Source organism: Opisthocomus hoazin, chromosome Z, assembly GCF_030867145.1.
Source record: "Opisthocomus hoazin isolate bOpiHoa1 chromosome Z, bOpiHoa1.hap1, whole genome shotgun sequence".
NCBI lineage: Eukaryota > Metazoa > Chordata > Aves > Opisthocomiformes > Opisthocomidae > Opisthocomus > Opisthocomus hoazin.
The window spans coordinates 58,173,885-58,192,821 of record NC_134454.1 but is presented as its reverse complement, the minus strand read 5'-3'; the positions used below and the strand labels follow the sequence as shown (position 1 = coordinate 58,192,821).

At 46.2% G+C, this 18,937-nt stretch overlaps 1 protein-coding gene across 4 annotated transcripts in view; it reads left to right on the top strand.

Annotated features, from left to right (window-relative positions):
- Positions 1 to 18,937, top strand: part of ABCA1 (ATP binding cassette subfamily A member 1) — a 100,566-nt gene that overhangs the window by 23,997 nt on the left and 57,632 nt on the right. For all 4 annotated transcript variants that reach the window (XM_075410708.1, XM_075410706.1, XM_075410707.1 and 1 more), the window contains 2 exons: positions 2,056 to 2,197; positions 3,090 to 3,211. In XM_075410708.1, the coding sequence (XP_075266823.1) occupies positions 2,056 to 2,197; positions 3,090 to 3,211 (264 nt within the window). The remainder of the gene's footprint in view (positions 1 to 2,055; positions 2,198 to 3,089; positions 3,212 to 18,937) is intronic.

The following is an 18,937-nucleotide window of genomic DNA, read 5'->3' as shown; positions in this document are numbered from 1 at the left end:
GTTATCTGTAGTGGCAGTGCTCTGTGCTGTTATGAAATGACTTGCAGGTAGTGCCTGATGATAGCAGTAACAGAGCTGCGTGCAGGTGGTTTGTATCCTCCAGATAGCCTCAGTATTTTAATGGTATAGTTTTTTTTCAACAAATAGATAAGATTTTCAGCTCTGTCTTCCTGTTTGAAGAAAAGGAGAACCACCAATGATTGGGCTGTTTCTGTGATCAGACTTTCCAGTCAGGATTTTTTTTTTCTAGCAGCTTGGCCTGGTGTGAAGAACCTTTTTCTGAAAACATTTGCTTGTTCTTAAGTGATAGCTACATGGCTTTCACCAGGCCAGCCAGAGAAGACATCTTAGATTACTATTGCACAAGATTGCTGACTTCAGTCTTAGAGAGCTTGACTTTCTTTTCTGTTCCTGTGACCCTTGAAGGTATTCAAAATGCACTTTATTTGGGGGGGGAGAAAAAAATCTTGACAAAAAGTGACTTCAGTCTCTACTGAAAAGCCAGATGTTTGCAGCAGTTTTGTTCAAAACAGTGTGATGCTATCCTGTTTTCTGTGTAACTCAGCTGACTTAAAACTACTTTACTCTTTGAGAAACTACTGTTACATGCACCCCTGTATGTATAAAAGTTATCATGAATCCTTGCACTGCCTTCCTCTTTTCATATTGCTTTTAATAGTTTCTCTGAATTCTTAACTATATGAAACAAAAGGCACAGAGGAGAGAGAAGGTGCTTCTCTGAGCAGTTTTAGGTAAAGAATCTGAAAGTCTTAGCATTTTCCCTCTTTCCCCTCCCAAGCCCCTCTGCCAAGAAGAACAAAAAAGAGAAAGAAATAAAGCCAGACAGCTCAGGTAAACAGCTTTGTAGTTTAAAAAGAGAAACTGGGAACAAACAGTCCTCTGCTTACTGGAAACAATGAACCTTCGGTTCCTTCACCTTTCTCCTGAGCAGAGTCCTTGGCTCTCTCCAGGGGGGGCTGCTAAGCTCCCAGTCTTTCTTCAGCCGCCTACATTAACCAGCCTTGCTGTAATTCAGCAGCTTTGACTTCTCTTCCTCCTGGGGGTTTGGTATCTCCATTGCAGCTGTGGAGGTAGGGAGCTAGCCCACTGTGTGGTTACAGGCACGCTGCGAGGGCAAGGTGCGCACTAGCGGGAACAAGGTGCATCTCATGGTCAAAGCCTTTAGCTGCTTGGAGGGAGCTGCAAGAGGTACTGAGGAAAGGGTGTAACCTTCCTCCCTGCTCTCTTCCGTAGCACGGGGGGTGAGGAAGCGAGTTCGTTTGCAGAAAGCCGCCTGATGTCTTGTTTAAGTTACAGGATTGTATGAGGGAAGTTTTTTCTTCCCCCATCTTTGGAGGGTAAGGGATTTGCGAGTGTCGGGGTGGCGTACCAGTGGAGATCTGGCATAGGCAGTTTGGTACTGATGTAGCGCTTCGCCAGAGTGCAGAGTATGAACAGGATGTAAACTTTGGGCTTTGTCATAAGTAAGTCTTTAGTAGTTAGACTTCAGTGAAAAGGTTTGAAATGTGACAGCAGGTGCCTGAAATGTTTCAGGAACTCTAAAGTCTTAAGGCTATTTGGAAATTAAGCCAAGATGGGAGAGAAGTGGCAAACTTACCTCAGGGAAGCCACGGTAGGCACCCACCCCACAGTGGGGTGGGTCAGCTTTGCTTGGTGTTTACAGTGCATGTAATTGAGGTGAGGCTTTAGAGTTGCCTGCTGGCGTGCATTCCTCCGCAGGAAGTACTATATCCTTGTCAGCACAGCCAAAAACAATGGTGGAAAGATGAAAGTAGCAAAGAGCTGCTTCTACAGGCTTAACAAGGCATATTTTAAGTAGAGGAGTCCAGAGCCATTTGGAGAATTTGGGGTGAGCTCACCTCTTCTTAATGTTGGCCATTCTGCTTGCTCATAAGCACTTCAGGGCAGTAACCAGTGTAGGATTAGCATTGCCCTCCGGATATAATGCTGTGTAGCAATGACTTGTATCATAGAATCATAGAATGGTTTGGGTTGGAGTCTTGTGTTTGTCTAACTCTTGTGTGTCTGTTGTAGGTCACTTCCCAAACAAAGCTATGCCTTCAGCAGGAACCTTGCCATGGATACAGGGGATCATCTGCAATGCCAACAACCCTTGTTTCCGCTACCCAACTCCTGGAGAATCCCCTGGTATTGTTGGAAACTTCAATGCCTCCATGTGAGTCTGGCTGCTTTTTCCTTATCTTTGTTCTGGGGATAACATATGGAAAAAGGGTATTTGGAAGTTGCCAGCTAGTTGTGTAACCCTACACTATCAAGGGTTTTGCTGTTTATGTTGGTACTGAAGTACCAAGCTGTCCAGTTCCCAAGTTCAGAGGGGCTAGCAGAGAGCTGGTAGGTGTGCAGTATCCCTGAGTCCAACCAGTTGAAGCTCTTGGTGAACAAAAAGCTCTGCCTGGGTGCAGACTGTGTCCGTTCTCTTATCTGTTGCTCAAAACTTGGCCCATAAAAAGGCAAGGTATAAGCTCTTTTTTTCAGGGAGCCTCTTTTCCTTAATGAACCTCTGAGATGGACAGTGTAGAGTGAGAAGCAGTCAAAGAGTGGGTTTTGGGGGTAGTCTCTGATGTTTGTCATTTATTACTGTCCAGTGCATTGCAGAGAGCTCAGTTTATGGCCAGCTTTCTCATACCCTGCCCTGCTTGCTGTGTCCGTACTGTCAGGCCAGTTAGGCTTAATGCAGACTAAAATGTGTCTGCAGCCTGGAAAAACATTTGAAAGGAGAAAGGGCATACTTAAATTATTGAGCTTCTAACAGGAAGCAGTTTACAGGCATCAGGAGGCCCTTTCCATCCCAGTCTTAAATAACCGCTTTCAAATGCGTGGATGTTTCCAGTGTAACTTTGTTTGACCTTGCATTAGCAGCCATCTTTTATTAGACTCCTTGGGTTGTCCTGGGGTGGTCACTGAAGAAAGGGCTCTTTGTACTGGAGAGGGCAGTGGCATAACTGAAAAGTGACTAAAGTTTGGAATTGGGATGTAAAACTGTATCTGTGGATGCTGGCTCACAGAGCTGATGACTGCTGGTTGTTTTTGTGTTTTCCCGTCACCAGTGTTTCCCGCCTGTTCTCAGATGCCAGGAGGTTACTCTTGTACAGCCAACAGGACACGAGTATAAAGGATGTCCAGAAGGTCCTGGGAAAACTACGCAAGTTGGGAAATTCCTCTGGCTTAGGTAATGGCATGGTAAAGCCTCCTACACCTGACACTTCTGGTGTGGCTAATTCTGCATGTGTGTAAATTTCTGAAATGTACCATACTGGGAAAGTGCATGGTTGTAACTTACAGCTCATCAAACACTTTCCAATCCTGTGGAAGTACCTTAAGCCTCTCCTGTATCAGAGCTTTGTGTGCTCTTTTAGCTTCTTCTCTGGAAGAGAGAGGGTATGGTCTGTAATGCCAAGAATAGCAGCTGGTTTGGATGTGAAATTACAATCCTCAGCCCACTAAACTCAGTTAAAATGCTGACTTTCTCAAAGGAGTCTTAAGTAGTGTGTGTTTTTGGAAAGCAGTAGTTGCTTTGCTGTTTAGTCAGTAGAGCAGTGGATGCCTGATGGCTACAACTGAGCGCTCTGCCCCCTGACCTCCAGGGGGAAGTGCACTGGAAGGGTGCAGATGAGGAAAACCTGATGTTGGCCTTCACTTTATGAACTCAAAGCTGATCATTATCTGACAATGCAGTCTCCATTTCCCTTATGGTTTTTTTTTTTGTTTTGTTTCTGTGTGACTGTTTGGTGTAGGTTATTTCATCCTCTGCTGTTGTCTGGCAGGACTGTGAAAGGCTGGATCCAAAAGAAAATGTTTTGTCTTGGGGGCTTGCATAGCCCCATTTGCCATGAAGACTGAGAACCCTTCGATTTCTGGCTTTTGCGGGAAGGTCTGGTGTGCATTCCTGTCCCGTGCAGATGCATAAGTGACTGGTGTGGGATGACACAGGAAGCTTGCAGCGGAGCTGGGACGTGAAACAGCTCTGCCAGGTCTCGGGCAGTTGGCGGGTCTCTCAGTGTTGCTAGCTCTCTCTCACATGGCAATGTGTTAGTTTTTTGGGGTACTATTGTCTGAAAGACTTTTTCTCTTGGCTGCTATGTTAGTGCTGTGTGCTTCTATTGGAAATGATGGAAAGTAATGGTTTAGAAAAGAAATAGAGCAGGGAACGCAGCTATTGAGTGTTTTTACCTACAGCCTCTATCCAGGCATGTGGAGGTCTTTGAACGTGGGTGATATTTTAGTGAAAGGTGTCCCTGGTTTTACAGCTGTGGTTCTTTCTAGCTCTCTGTGTGGCTCAGGCAGGCTCCAGGAAGAAAAATATCTGACCTGGTGTGATGTGAATAGTTGCACGTCTGTTGTGTACTGAGCGCGGTTTAAAGAAGATGGTGTTTTTGCATCCTGTCCTGTGTTGCTTAGTACATTGGAGGTCACTTTGAAATAATCTTTATTGTTAGTGACAGGTTGGCAGATGTGTGCTGGCTGTATGTACAAACATGAACTGTGCAAGGGATTTGTCTTGGATATGTAACCCTGCTCTCCCCTTCAGGGCTGTGCAGAATCCTGATGTGATCAGATCTGCAGGTGTTACTGTGGTCTGCTGACTTTTTTCCAGCATTAGTTGACGCTTGTCCTTATGTAGAAGTGACACTGTTCCTTGCTGGGCTCAGTGTCTGTATCACCAGGCTCCCCTCTTTTTACTCTGAGAACTGGTAAGTGGCATTGTCATGCTTTCAGCTGAATCCACAGCAGTTCTAAGTGGAAGAGTAGTCTCTGCAAGTTAAATCTCCCAAAGACAGTAGATAGTGGTGTTTTGTATTGAAACATGCAGTGAACATCAGATGTGGACATTTACAAGAAAGCTATCAAAGCTGTAAGCTGAAGCGCCCATTGCTGGGAAGGTTTGAGGGGGAGGAGTGATGCCAAGAAGCATTTCGCATAGGAGTATTGTACAAGTTGAAAGTCAGAAGGCTCATATTTCTCTATACTATAAAGACAGGCGGACTGACTGCAAAAATAAGTCTCAGACCAGTCATCAGAGATCATGTTTCTATAATAAAATATTTCAAATGTGTAGTAAGAAATCCAGCCTCTCTGTCATTAGAATGACAGACTGCCTATTGTTGGTAGGGCTTGTAGGGAACAAAGCCTGTTTGTCCTTCTCATGATATGCGCATTTGCAAAGCCTGCAACTTCGGGGTCCCCGCTGCCTGCTTCTTGACTGCCTGATTCATTCTCTGTCAGCATGCATAAAACAGCATCCTCTAATCTTACAAGTACTTGTGTATTTATGCATAGCAGCACTCAGATCCCTGGGCAAGGAAGGGAACTACAGGTCAGCCCTTCAACTGCTGTTGACAAAGAGGTGCGAGAGGCTTGAATCCTTTTGTCTCTGGGGACCAAAGACGACAGTAGGAGTGGATATCAGATGTAAACACACCTCCAAACCTGAAAGCACTGCTTTTATACATGTATTTCCCCAGTTAGCAGGAGGGCCAATTACCTGATGAGCTAATAATTGAAAACATTTGTAATACTACTTCTGTTCCAGCTCTGGCCTGGATCTGAAGCCCTGTGAATGGGCTGCTTTGCAGCTGATGTTTCCCCAGTGGGAGTGACTGCATGCTCCCTGCTGTCTTGTGGGCTCTGCTGGAGTTTCTGCAGTTCCCTCATCACCTCTCAACACTAGTGTGATGTCCTGCTTCCCATTGCCTGATGGATTTGAAACAGGCGTCAGGAGGTGGTCTTCCGTTACTAGCATACAAGTTGGAGCTGTGATGTAGATTCTGCTCTAATGCTGGTCATGCAGAGCATGCATGTCTGTATTTGGCTTCAGATGTTTGAATCTGTTTAGAGAGCAGCTGCCGAAGTCCTTTCACTTTGAACTTCTTTAAAACAGCCCTCCCAAAGTGAGGTTCAAGGTGGGACTGCTAGTGTGGTCTGATCTGAAATGAAGCACATGCTGAACCTTGGGGAAGCCTGCTTAAGGTGGCAGCATGCTTACACAGGTGCCTGCAAGTCGGTGTCTTGGCTATAGACAAGGTAGGACACGAAGACTTTGTTTAGGCAGTCCTGTGTGCTCGTGCCAACAGGCTTTGTATCTTTTGTTCTTCCAGGAGTTCAAGGGGTGGCTCCTGCTCTCTACTGCTCTGAGCTATGGTGGAGAGGGGCAAGTGGGATCAGTAGGGAGCAGCCCACCCTTGCTTCATGTAGCACTGTTTCTGGCCAGGACGAGGTGCCAGCTGGTGTCGTGAGGGAGTTCAGGACGGGCAGCTGTTGTGCTGTATGGGCAGCTGCTGTTCTATGGCCGCTTTCAGCAAGCCCTGAGCAGTGATATCTACGTGCAGGCACACACATACCTTAATACAATGAATTTTGCAGGCTGCTGCCAGGTGCCCTCTCTCCTTCCCAGCACTTGTTACATCTCTGTCCAGCAGTGTCACCAAGGTCTTCAACACTCGTGATAAGGCAGAGTACAAATCAGAGCAGAGTCAAAGACCTTAGTGACAGCACTTCGAAGAGCATGACATGGCTACTGGGATTGCCACCTGCAGTAGGTCTGTCCCACTGCTTGCAGGCGCTGGCTTTGCAACTGGCCTCAATACCATTTCAGCAGAGGATAAGATGTTAGCAAGATATAAGCTTTCCTTCTGTTTTGAAAGGTGGAGGTGCGGCTTGCTGTTGGATCTGAGGCACGCTTTGTTTATTTCTTCCTTCTCTCTGCAGGGCTCACAGAATCACAGAATAGTAGGGGTTGGAAGGGACCTCTGTGGGTCATCTAGTCCAACCCTCCTGCTGAAGCAGGGTCACCTACAGCAGGCTGCACAGGACCTTGTCCAGGCAAGTCTTGAATATCTCCAGAGAAGGAGACTCCACAACCTCCCTGGGCAGCCTGTTCCAGTGCTCTGTCACCCTCAGAGTGAAGAAGTTCTTCCTCATGTTCAGCCGGAACTTCCTGTGCCTCAGTTTGTGCCCATTGCCCCTTGTCCTGTCACTGGGCACCACTGAAAAGAGCTTGGCCCCATCCTCCTGACACCCACCCTTCAGATATTTGTAAGCATTTATAAGGTCCCCTCGCAGCCTTCTCTTCTTCAGGCTGAACAAGCCCAGCTCCCTCAGCCTCTCCTCGTAGTGGAGATGTTCCAGTCCCCTCATCATCCTTGTAGCCCTCTGCTGGACTCTCTCCAGTAGCTCTTCATCTTTCTTGAAGTGGGGAGCCCAGAACTGGACACAGTACTCCAGATGGGGCCTCACTAGGGCAGTGTAGAGGGGAAGGAGAACCTCCCTCGTCCTGCTGGCCATACTCTTCTTGATGCACCCCAGGATTCCATTGGCTTTCTTGGCAGCCAGGGCACACTGCTGGCTCATGGTTAACCTGTCGTCCACCAGGACACCCAGGTCCCTCTCCACAGAGCTGCTCTCCAGCAGGTCCGTCCCAAGCCTGTACTGATGCATGGGGTTGTTCCTCCCCAGGTGCAGGACCTTGCATTTGCCTTTGTTGAACCTATCAGGTTCCTCTCTGCCCAGCTTTCCAGCCTATCCAGGTCACGCTGAATGGCAGCACAGCCTTCCGGTGTGTCTACCACACCTCCCAGTTTGGTGTCATCAGCAAACTTGCTGAGGGTACATTCTAACTCTTCATCCAGGTCGTTGATGAAGAAGTTAAACAAGACTGGGCCCAGTACTGACCCCTGGGGGACACCACTTGTTACCAGCCTCCAACTAGACTCAGCGCTGCTGATGACAACCCTCTGAGTTCTGCCATTCAGCCAGTTCTCTATCCACTTCACCGACCACTCATCCAGCCCACACTTCCTCAGCTTCCCTAGGAGGATGTTCTGGGAGACTGTGTCGAAAGCCTTGCTGAAGTCCAGGTAGACAACATCCACGGCTCTCCCTTCGTCTACCCAGCCAGTCATGTCATCGTAGAAAGCTATCAGATTGGTCAGGCATGATTTCCCCTTGGTGAATCCATGCTGACTACTCCTGATAACCTTCTTTTCTTCCACTTGCTTGATGATGGCCTCCAGGATAAGCTGCTCCATCACCTTTCCCGGGATGGAGGTGAGGCTGACCGGCCTGTAGTTCCCTGGGTCCTCCTTCTTGCCCTTTTTGAAGATTGGAGTGACATTGGCCTTTCTCCAGTCCTCAGGCACCTCTCCTGTCCTCCAGGACCTCTCAAAGATGATGGAGAGTGGCTCAGCAATGACATCCGCCAGCTCCCTCAGCACTCGTGGGTGCATTCCATCGGGGCCCATGGATTTGTGGACATCCAGATCACTTAAGCGATCCCTCACGCAGTCCTCCTCGACCAAGGGAAAGTCATCCTCTTTGTAGGTTTCTTCTCTTACCTCCGGGGCCTGGGATTCCTGAGGGCCAGTCTTAGCACTGAAGACTGAAGCAAAGAAGGCATTCAGTAGCTCTGCCTTCTCCGCATCCTCCGTCACCAGGACACCCGTCTCATTCAGCAGTTCAGGCTCCCAAACACTTTGTTCTGCAGTGCCACCGGGTAATAAATGAACAGGTAAAATTAAAGCCACCTCCTTTGGCTGTTGCTAACAGTTGCACATGTAAGCCCAGTCTAGCTAGTATTTACTTCATTGCTCTTAGTTTTCAGTGATCCCAAATGGTGTGTTCCTATTTTTCTTGAAACCAACCCAACTAAACAAAACTGGAGCAAGGAAATGTGCAGAGGGAAACAAACATTGCCCAAGAAATTGCATCAGATCTCAGGCTATTGTTCCACATGTGCCCTGCCTTTCCCAGTTGGTTGCTAGATTAGTATTGCTCGTGGTGTAGGAGAAACATCATCTGGGTGGCATTCTCTGCTGAAGTTGCAGTCTGCTGCACAGACACATGTTGGGGCTGAAGCAGTTTGCAGCCTATCTGGCCACCGCTAATAGTGCTATTTTTATTTTAATAGGTAAAGGATGGTAGAGGGCTTGGGCTGAAGAGAGCCTTGGGAGAGGCTTTCTGGTGGCATGTGTCCTGCTGTGCGATTGCTCAGGGAAATGGGATGTTGTGCATTATTTGGTGATGGTCTAAGGCGATTAGCTAACTTCTTCCTCAGTGTCTTCTCCCTAACAAAAATGTCCCCGTAACCTCAAGCTAAAGATTGAATCAATTCTGACACCTGCCTGCCTCTCCCTAATTAAGCTGGTTTCCTCCCTGACTTGCCTTGGGAAGGAGCATAGCAAAAATCAGCTAGGCTAGAATGAGGACTAACAAACCTTATGTCCAGGTGACCTTTACCCCTGGAAACACCTGCAGGCACCAGCTGGGACAGGGTGGCATTCCTGCCGTTGCATGGTTGCACATAAAAAATACACGGCTGGGTTCGCTGATACTGCCATCTGTAGCGATGCACAAGTCCTTGCTTTCCTTTAGGCCAGGGAAAGTGTCACCGGATACGCTGCCCTGTGCTATCAGTAGAGAGATGGTGACGTAGGGGCAGCAAAGAAGGCTGCTTTACCTCTGTTTTCAGTAGCGGTTACTTGACCCTCAGCAGAACTCCACAGGGTGTTCCTGTCTGCTGCCACCTCCCAGCCCGAAGCATCCAGCCGGGAAGGGGAGCCTGGGACTGTGTGGAAACTGACAGAATTCCTGCTTTGGCCAGATGCAGTCTGTCAGGATGGAGCAAGTGGAACAAGCCACCAATACTGGGTGCTTGAATTGCACGAATGATTTTGTAGGGTGCCGTGTTGGTCAGGCACTTAGGAGGTTCAGGTACATGCAGCAGTTTTACCATATTTGCCTAATTAACTGCTTGTTCAGATCACTGGGTCTCTGAGCAGACACAGAGCTGAGCATCCATAGATTTCTTTTCTTTCACCCTTAAGTGAATAGGTGTTGTGCAGGCAACTACAGATCTTCGGGAAAAACCTTTCCAAAACATTCTTGGCAGCGCACTGAAGTCCCTTACTGCAGATAGTGAACAGAGTCTCTGTGTGAATCCAGTGGGTCTGTTTTTTCTGTCCTAAACCAAAACTGAGAATCTGACAGTCGAGAGACTGTGCAAAGATAGAGAAGATTACTTATGGTAGTGTGAGTCCTGAGTTGTGCTGGGTGGTTAGCTATGCAGATTTTATTAGTGAGGTGGCGTGTTATTTGCTGAATTACACATTTGTACAGTTAACCACTTTCAATAAAGTCTGCTTCTACTTTCCTTAATATTTTGAAGCCAAAGATGAGATTAAAGTAATAAAATGATGTTGACAGAGCTTTAGGCACAAAGGTCTGCTGCAGCATTAAATCTGTTACCAGGAAAATAATACTTGCTTCCCATGGGGCTGTCCCTGAACTTTCACAGGTTTCTTTGTCTGCAACAGCATTGTTATTAGAGGACTGTGCTTAGAGGTTGAGATGGGTGAACAGAGACAGCATAATGTGTATTGCTGTGTTCTGATCGTGCAGCACTGGGCCTTGGTGTGTGGTTTTTGGTCTGAAGTTCCCTTCTGCTGAGATGCTTTTGAAGTGAGAAGTTTAGAATTACTCCAGTGTGGATTCTGGGTAGAGGGGTGTGTGTGTGGGGGTGGTGGTGTGTGGATGTGGGAGGGAAAGATTGGAATACCTTTGAAAGTACAATTAAAAAAAGCACATTCAGTGTTATATCAAATCTGACCTTGCTGTAGTGTCTGCCCTGTACCAGGTGACAGGAGTGGGAGACAAACATATCTGAGAATATTGTCACAGGAGACTATGTGAACCCTGCTGAAAACACATGATGAGAATCACAAGCATGTCAGCGTTGGTCTTTGTTGGTGAAGGGCTGCGCTGGCAATTTGGTTACTTCATCTGGCTAACCTGATGGTGCCAGCCAACAGTTTGACTGCCTGCAGGGAAGCCAACAGTGCCCACACTTACAATTAGCAATGCAACTATTCCAACAGGTAAAAAATCACTGTATCTTAAAGGCACCATCTTTATCTTGCTGTTGTCTAGATAAAGACACAATGATGAAGAAAACAAGAATTGCTTACTGTGCTTGTTACAGTTGAGTAATATGAGCTTGTGCTGCAGAAACAGGACAGTATCAGAAGTTCTAGGTGCTCTCTTCAGTCTCCTAAAATCTTCAGCCTGGTCTTTCAACACTGACTTTTATTTTGAACCAACAAGTAAAATGGAGAGCATTAAATAAGCAAGTACACCTTTCACACTCTGCTATTACTCCATCTTTTTGTATGCAACCTTAGCAGCAAAGCTTGCTAATACCAGCATTATGTTGCCCAAACGTTATGCTCCATTTTAAGTTGAACTTGCATTTATTTTCTATGCTTTCCATTCTGGCACAATTTATGGATTTGTTCTTAGTGATTTCTAATCTCAGAATCTCAATAAACTGCCTGATTTGTGGAAGATTGCGTTTGGTTTATTTAAGCTACAGTCTGAGGTTGGTTTGAGAGAGCGGGACAGACTTTTTCACACTGAGCTTGGTGTTAGTAGTCCCCTAGGAAATCTGTACCACTGTAATATGGGGGAAAGTTCAGCTTTCCGGGGGGATTTTCATGGGGCTGAGCTTTCATGAAAGTGGCTATTATGAAATTGCCACAGCTGGAAAAAGCTTTGTCTGCTTGTGTCTGACGTGGTACTGAGAGCCAGAGTGCCCCGTTTGGATCTGACCTACCATATCTCAAGTTAATATTCAGCTTCGTAGCCTCTTCTAGTAATAACACTTTTCATCTTCAGTGTGCATTGTGAACACTTATTACCTAATTTTTACAGCATTCCCGTGAGCTAAATAAACAAACAGCTGCCAAAGAACTGGAGACCTCATTCTGAAACACAGTAGGATGTGGCAGTTTTCAGTGTAGTCAGGGTGCAATAAAAGGTGGTGGCTTTGAAATATTCTGATGTTGAATCAAAGGTCATTTCACCCAGGCAAGAGGATGGACCACTGCTTGAACACACTTTTTGAAAATCCATGAAAGTTCAGTTTTTCTAGGCAGCCTTTTTCATGGGAAACAGATGCTGTTCTATTTAAATATTTTTGGTTGTAAAATAAGTGTTAATAACAGCATCCTTACTGAAGTCAAACAACATATTCTACCTCCTGTTGCTAAATTTCTTTGCAGCTTCACAAAACTGCAACATTTTTTACTTCCAACCCCAGGGTTTTTTTTAGTGTTGGCAAGTTTCTCAAGTAGTGTTTGTCTCGTCTGAGATGCATTTTGAAGTTCAGGTTATAGGTTTTAGGCTTATATAATACTTTGCACATGTTTCCAACATTCTGGAGACATGCTTTGAAATTGAATGCAAAAGATGCAGAATTAAAAAAAATTACACATTTCTGTGTATTGACTGATTTTTAATAATTGAGTTGGTTAAAGCTACATATTGCTTATGCTTGTGCGACAGGAGATCCTCAGCTGATGAAAAATTGGTGTAGCTATTTTTTTTAATGCTGACCGGCAGCACTGAGCTATATATGGAGGAGATTCAGGCTGACATATGACACATCCTCTGTAAACATCCAAGGTTTCCTTCCCCTTCTAATTCAGTTTTAAGGATGGTGCAATAAAAAAAAACATTTTAAGGAATTTTGAATAAAGACTCTCTCCTGTGGGTATTGTTTTCCTCCTTGAACCTGTCTCTTCTTCTAAAGGTGTCTTTCGGCGTGCAAATACTACCTGAGGTAGTCATTAGATGCATTTTTGTTGATGCTGGCAGAAGATTTGCATGACTACAGTCAGCCAAAACTTGATAAGCATAACCTAGTACATCTCAGGAGGTCTTCTCCTTGTCATTCTCCAGCTGTTTTAGCAAGTGCAGCTGAAGCATAATGGGACAATATCTGAGCCTGAGGGAGCATACATATATGCCAGAAGGTGATTTGCTGATGGGGCAAAGACAGCTTACTGCAAAGATAACAATACCTCAAGTCTGAGTGCTTGATCTGATGTGTGCCAACCAGCTGCTTAGGGGAGGGCACCAGATGATGTCTACCCAACAAAATGCTACTTCAGAACAGTAGGAAAAAAGTGCTTTGCTGCTTGAGACAAGATGTGGACATGAAAACATGTCCCAACAACTTCCCTTGTAGCAAAGGCACAGCTGTGTGATGACATGGTCAGCAGCCATCAGATATCCTTGTTCACCTGTGATTACCATGCTGTGGACATACTTGTCCACTGCCCAGCAACTGAGGAAAAGTGTGCTGTGAAGCCAGAGAACAGAAGTTGTGACAGTGGAGTAGCCCTTTAAGGCCACAAGTGGCTTCACCTACCCAGTCCTTTTCCTTCCTTTGCATGTTATCTCTTGCTGCTACCTGAAAAAAGTGTGACGAATTTTATCAGGGCATCTGTATAAATAATGTAAAGGACATCTCCAGCAGTACCCACTCAGTTTTTCTTGGGTTTCTAGCACTACTTTGGGACTCTGGGACACAGGACCAGGTTCCTAAAGCAACAAGAGGCATTGCTGTTCTCTGTGTCTACTGGTGATGTTCCTGTCCTCTGTGTGAAATACAGTAGGCACTGGTATTGGTGAAAGCACTCCGAGGTACTTTCAGTCAGCAAGTTATGTCAGTACTGAAGGAGAGGAACGGTTAGTATATTGCTAGTCCAGAAGGACACTGGACTGAAGGGTGGGCTCCTTAGAGTACCAAGGCAGGGTCTGTCGGGAGCATCCTGATGTGAACAGCAGTGTAGTGGTGCGCTCAGGATACAAGAGATGATCTCTAGCCAAAATTTTACGGGAATTTAGGCAATCTGTATCTACTAAGCATATACTTTCCAGCCTTTCCCAGATTTCCCAGCCTTTCTTTAATTATTTTGATGTGCTGTTGCTCAACAGTCTGATTTATACTAGTCGAAGGGGCTGAGTGGTTGCAAAGATTTCTCCTGAGCTAGTCAAAGAGAACATAATCTCTTGTTTCAGTGCTGAAGCTTAATGTTTTTTTTCCTTCATTTGGGCTTGAGTCTCAAAAGCAAAAGCAAACTGCAGCATGGATAACTTTCCAATGTCCAACTGAATTGAAACACAATAAGCAGTCCTGGGGGGTTGAAATAATTTGGGCATAGGTATGTTTTCAGCGTAAGTAGGCAGTATTCCTGCTTAAACTAGTTGAACTATAATGATTGGCTTATCCTTGTTAATCTTTAGCATTTTTTTTGCTACCTTTTAGATGGGTTTGACCCTTTGTTCTAGAGTTGGCTTCTACTGTTGTGTGCTAAATGAATGGTATTAGGACTTGGTCGTACGTCCAGAAGTGACATATCTTCCTGAATGTAGGGTAAGCAAAGAGCCGCAATGATCTGCTGACTACAGACTTGATACCATGTTAAACTGCAAAAGAAATCCAGTGTGAGTTGGGTTCCCCGAGCCTGTTACAAGTAAGAGGAAGGGACTTGTGGCAGGGTGAGGCTTCACACCCAAGGGAGGAGTGGCTTTTTCTCTTCTCATCAGCCTTTCTGTGCAAGGCTGAACAAATACAAGTACAGGACAGTCAGGGCACCTTTGATGCTGGGCAGCTCTGCCAGTGATTTTGCTTGAGGTTCATCGTTACCCGTGCCAGTTTTGTGGGGAAAGCCTTTCAAACTGGGTAGCTGGTGCTGTGATAAATTCCAAGTAGCATGATACTGCTGGGGTGGTTCTGCCTGCTTGTTTTGGGGCTTCAGAACGGTTCTGATATAGGTGTCTTCTGTTTGCATTTGAACCAGCAGTCTCCCAGATGCTTGCTTACGTAGCCACTCATGAAAAACCTTCTGCTGTTAGTAACGGTCATTTGATTAAAATGTCCAGTGCTGCATTTTCCAGTGACTTGAATTTCCACTGAATTTAAGGTGACTTGCCCAAGTACAAGGAATTCTGAGCTGGGTCCTCAGTGGTCATGGCTCATAGTTTCAACTTCTCCTTAGCTCCATGCTTTTTTAGTAGCATAATGTTATTCCATGTATGCTCACACCAGTGTTTGCCACTAGAATAGTGGTGTTGCAGCTGGATATGACTACTTGTTTTCCAGTGTGTCTTTACTGATTTTTGTGTATTTTACCATATCTGAGTTGATGGTTTGAAACATCTGAAATCTCTTTATTGTTTAGGGCATAATGTTCCCAGAGCAGTCAAAATCCCAACCTATTTTTTTAACAGCAGACCTTTATCTTCTGCCTCTTTAGATGCACTTACCTTTTTCTGAGCTGAATTTGACCTTTAGAGACCTTCTGCACAGCCCATACCAGCCCTAATGTGTTCTAAATACCACTCCTGAAAATCATTTTGTTGTAATAATGAAGGATTGTATCTGGTCAGATCTGAGGTCTGTCATCTCTGTGGCTGACAAGCCAATTCAAAGGCTGAGAGGTTTGCAGTTTGTTCTTATTTTATGAAAATTAGCAGGAGAACTTTCAACCAGTTATAACTGCTATGCGATTTGGAGCTCTGCTCAAGTTTTGCCACATAAACCAATACAGTGAAGATATTCAGGATGTTTCCTTTAAGCCTGTTTCATTTTTTGCAGTTAGAAGCCCAAATACGGTGGGTTTTTTTCTAATTTTTCAATGTCAGGCTGTGTTTTAGAGTTGTCTCTGCTGATAAGACAGTTTGGCTTGCAGGAGGGGAGAAGGCAAGAATATCTCTCCTGTGGCTTCACAGGGTCCAGGGTGGTGGCTGGGCACATCCCCTCGTAGGCAGAAGCTCTGAAGGTTGCGTTTGCTGGCAGGTCTGCTGGTGACCAGCCTTTGGCTTTCGCTTCTGTGTCTTGAGTCATCACTTTCTGCTGCGGAGTCTTTCTGTTGGCATGTCTGCCATGCAAGAGCAGGTCTGGTGGGACTAAAAGCTTTGAGTACCCAAAGAGATATATGAGCCTTGTGTTTGCTGCTGACTTTCCATGCAGGTTGGAGATGGGATATCAGCTGGCTTAAACGGGCTCTGCATCTCTGAAGCCAGCACAGCCCCGGTGGAGGCTAACCGAGGACTGGTTTCTTGTGCATGCACTAGTACATGGTGTCAGCTCTGCTTGTGTGAGCACTGGCTGCTGTTTTTAAAGCTCTTCTAAGCAAAAATGGTGACTTGCAGAGGAATGGAGATGGTCCTAGTGTCTGCAGGCCCAAGATGAGTGGGAAGACGTGGGTCTGTTGCATGACGTTTCCCTTTCTCCCAGGAGAAGTCCTAACTGCTGGAGATGGATGACAGGCTGCCTTCTCTCTACCCACATCACCATTTCATATGGGTTCTGGTTAAGTGGATTCTCAGTTTGGTATTATCTGATGTCTGCAGAGGCATCACTGTTACACTTCTGATGGAGCAGAGAGCTGTAGCCTACCACAAAAACAGGTCAAGCTGCGGCTGCAGAAGGAACAGCACTTAGACTGCGAGCAAATTAGGCTTGTGTTTTCACACTAGCTGATCCTGCACAACAGGCCTGCTGAGCTGCTTGTTTTCTTGGACAGCCATACCCTGATTTGCTGACAACTTGTTCAGAGGACAGTTTTAGCTCCTGCCAATATCAGCAAGGATACAAGCAGCTCTGAGAGCTATTTCCACCACACAGCGGGAAGAGTGCCTTAAAGGAAAGGGGAAATAAAAACATGGTAACTGCTTAAAAAAAAAAAAAAAAGGTGTTTTATCATGCTTTCTGGATGTGTTGTTAAAAGTTAGGAATACAGTGAGGGCAGATGAAAATTTGCAAACTTGCCAAACCCAGCACTGGGCCATCTGAAAGGTTTGCTTTTCACGTTGAAGATCTGGGTTATTGGTTCAATAGGGTACAACAGGCGTCAATATAGAATCATAGAATAGTTTTGGTTGGAAGGGACCTTGAAAGGTCATCTAGTCCAACAATCCCGTGCAGTGAGCAGGGACACCTTCAACTAGACTAGGTTGCTCAGAGCCCCATCCAGCCTGGCCTTGAATGTTTCCAGGGATGGGGCATCTACCACCTCTCTGCGCAACCTGTACCACTGTTTCACCACCCTCATCATAAAGAATTTCTTACTCCTATCTAGTCTGAATCTACAGTCTTTTAGTTTAAAATCATTACCGCTTGTCCTGTCACAACAAGCACTGGTAAAATGTTTGTCCCGGTCTTTCTTTCAAGCCCCCTTTAAGTAGTGAAAGGCCACGATAAGGTCTTCTTGGAGCCTTCTCTCCTCCAGGCTGAACAACCCCAACTCTTGCAGCTTTTCCTCATAGGAGAGGTGTTCCATCCCTCTGATCATTTTTGTGACCCTTCTCTGGACCCACTCCAGCAGGACAATGTCTTCCCTGTGCTGAGGGCTCCAGGGCTGGATGTAGGACTCCAGGTGGGGTCTCACCAGAGCGGAGTAGAGGGACAGAATCACCTCCCTTGACCCTGCTGGCCTTGTGTCTTTTGATGCAGCCCAGGATACGGTTGGCCTTCTGGGCTGTGAGTGCACGCTGCTGGGTCATGTTGAGCTTCTCATGAACCAGCACCCTCAAGTCCTCCTTAGGGCTGTTCTCAATCTCTTCATCCCCCAACCTGTATTGGTACCGGGGGTTGCCCCAACCCATATGCAGGACTTTGCACTTGGCCTTGTTGAGCTTCATGAGGTTCACACAGGCCCACTGCTTGAGCTTGTCCAGGTCCCTCTGGATGGCATCCCTTCCCTCAGGTGTGTTGACTGCACCACTTAGCTTGGTGTCATCTGCAGACTTGCTGAGGGTGCACTTGATCCCACTGTCTATGTCATTGATGTAAATATTATACAGTACTGGTCCCCATACAGACCCCTGAGGTACACCACTTGTCACCAGTCCCCATCTGGACATTCAGGTGCTGACCACCACCCTCTAGATGCAACCATCCAACCAATTCTTCATCCACTAAAGAGTCCACCTATCAAATCCGTATCTGTCCAATTTAGAGAGAAGGATGTTGCAGGGGATTGTGTCAAAGGCCTTACAGAAGTTGAGATAGATCACATCCATAGCTCTTCCCTTGTCAACTAAAGCTAGATAGCCACTAGGTTGGTCAGGCAGGACTTGCCCTTGGTGAAGCCATGCTTGTCTCGAATCGCCTCCCTGTCCCACACATACCTTAGCATAGCTTCTAGGAGGATCTCTTCAATGATCTTTCCAGGCACAGAGGTGAGGCTGACAGGTTGCTAGTTCCCAGGGTCCTCCTTTCTACCCATTTTAAAAATGTCTGCAATGTTTCCCTTTTTCCAGTCACCAGGGACCTCACCTGAGTGCCATGACCTTTCAAATGTCATGGAGAGTGGCTGGGCAACTACATCAGCCAATTCCCTCAGGACTCTGAGACGCATCTCATCAGGTCTCAGACTCATGTCTGTTCAGGTTCCTCAGGTGGTCATCGCGAACATGACCTTTTCTTATAATGGGAGTGACCTTGCTCCCCCAGTCCCCATCTTATGGCCCACCCACTCAAGAGGTGTCGGAAGAAAGGTTGCCAGTGAAGACTGAGGCAAAAAATTTGTTGAGTACCTCAGTCTTCTTCTCGTCCATTGTTACGAGCTTGGCAGTCTTGCTCATCAGGGGGGCACACTTTCTTTGACCTTCCTTTAATGGCTGACATACCTGTAGAAGCTCTTCTTACTATTGTCTACATCCCTTGCCAAGTTCAGCTCCAGCTGCTCCTTGGCCATCCTGACCCTCTCCCTACACAACTGGGCAGCATCCCTACAATCTTCCCAGGACACCTGTCCCTGCTTCCACTGCCTGTGAAGCTTCTTGCCCTTTAATTTGACCAGTAGGTCTCGACTCATCCGTGCTGGTCTCCTGCCTTCCTTTCCTGATTTCTCACATCTGGGGATCCCAAGCACTTGCACTCTAGGGAAAGTGTCCTTTAAGATCTTCCAGCTCTGTTCCTCTCCCCTGTCCCTGAGGGCAGTTTCCCAGGGGGTCCTATTGACTAACTCCTTGAAGAGCTGGAATTTTGCTTTCCTAAATTCAAGGTCCTCACTTTATTCTTCACCTGACCCACATCCCTCAGGACTGCAAA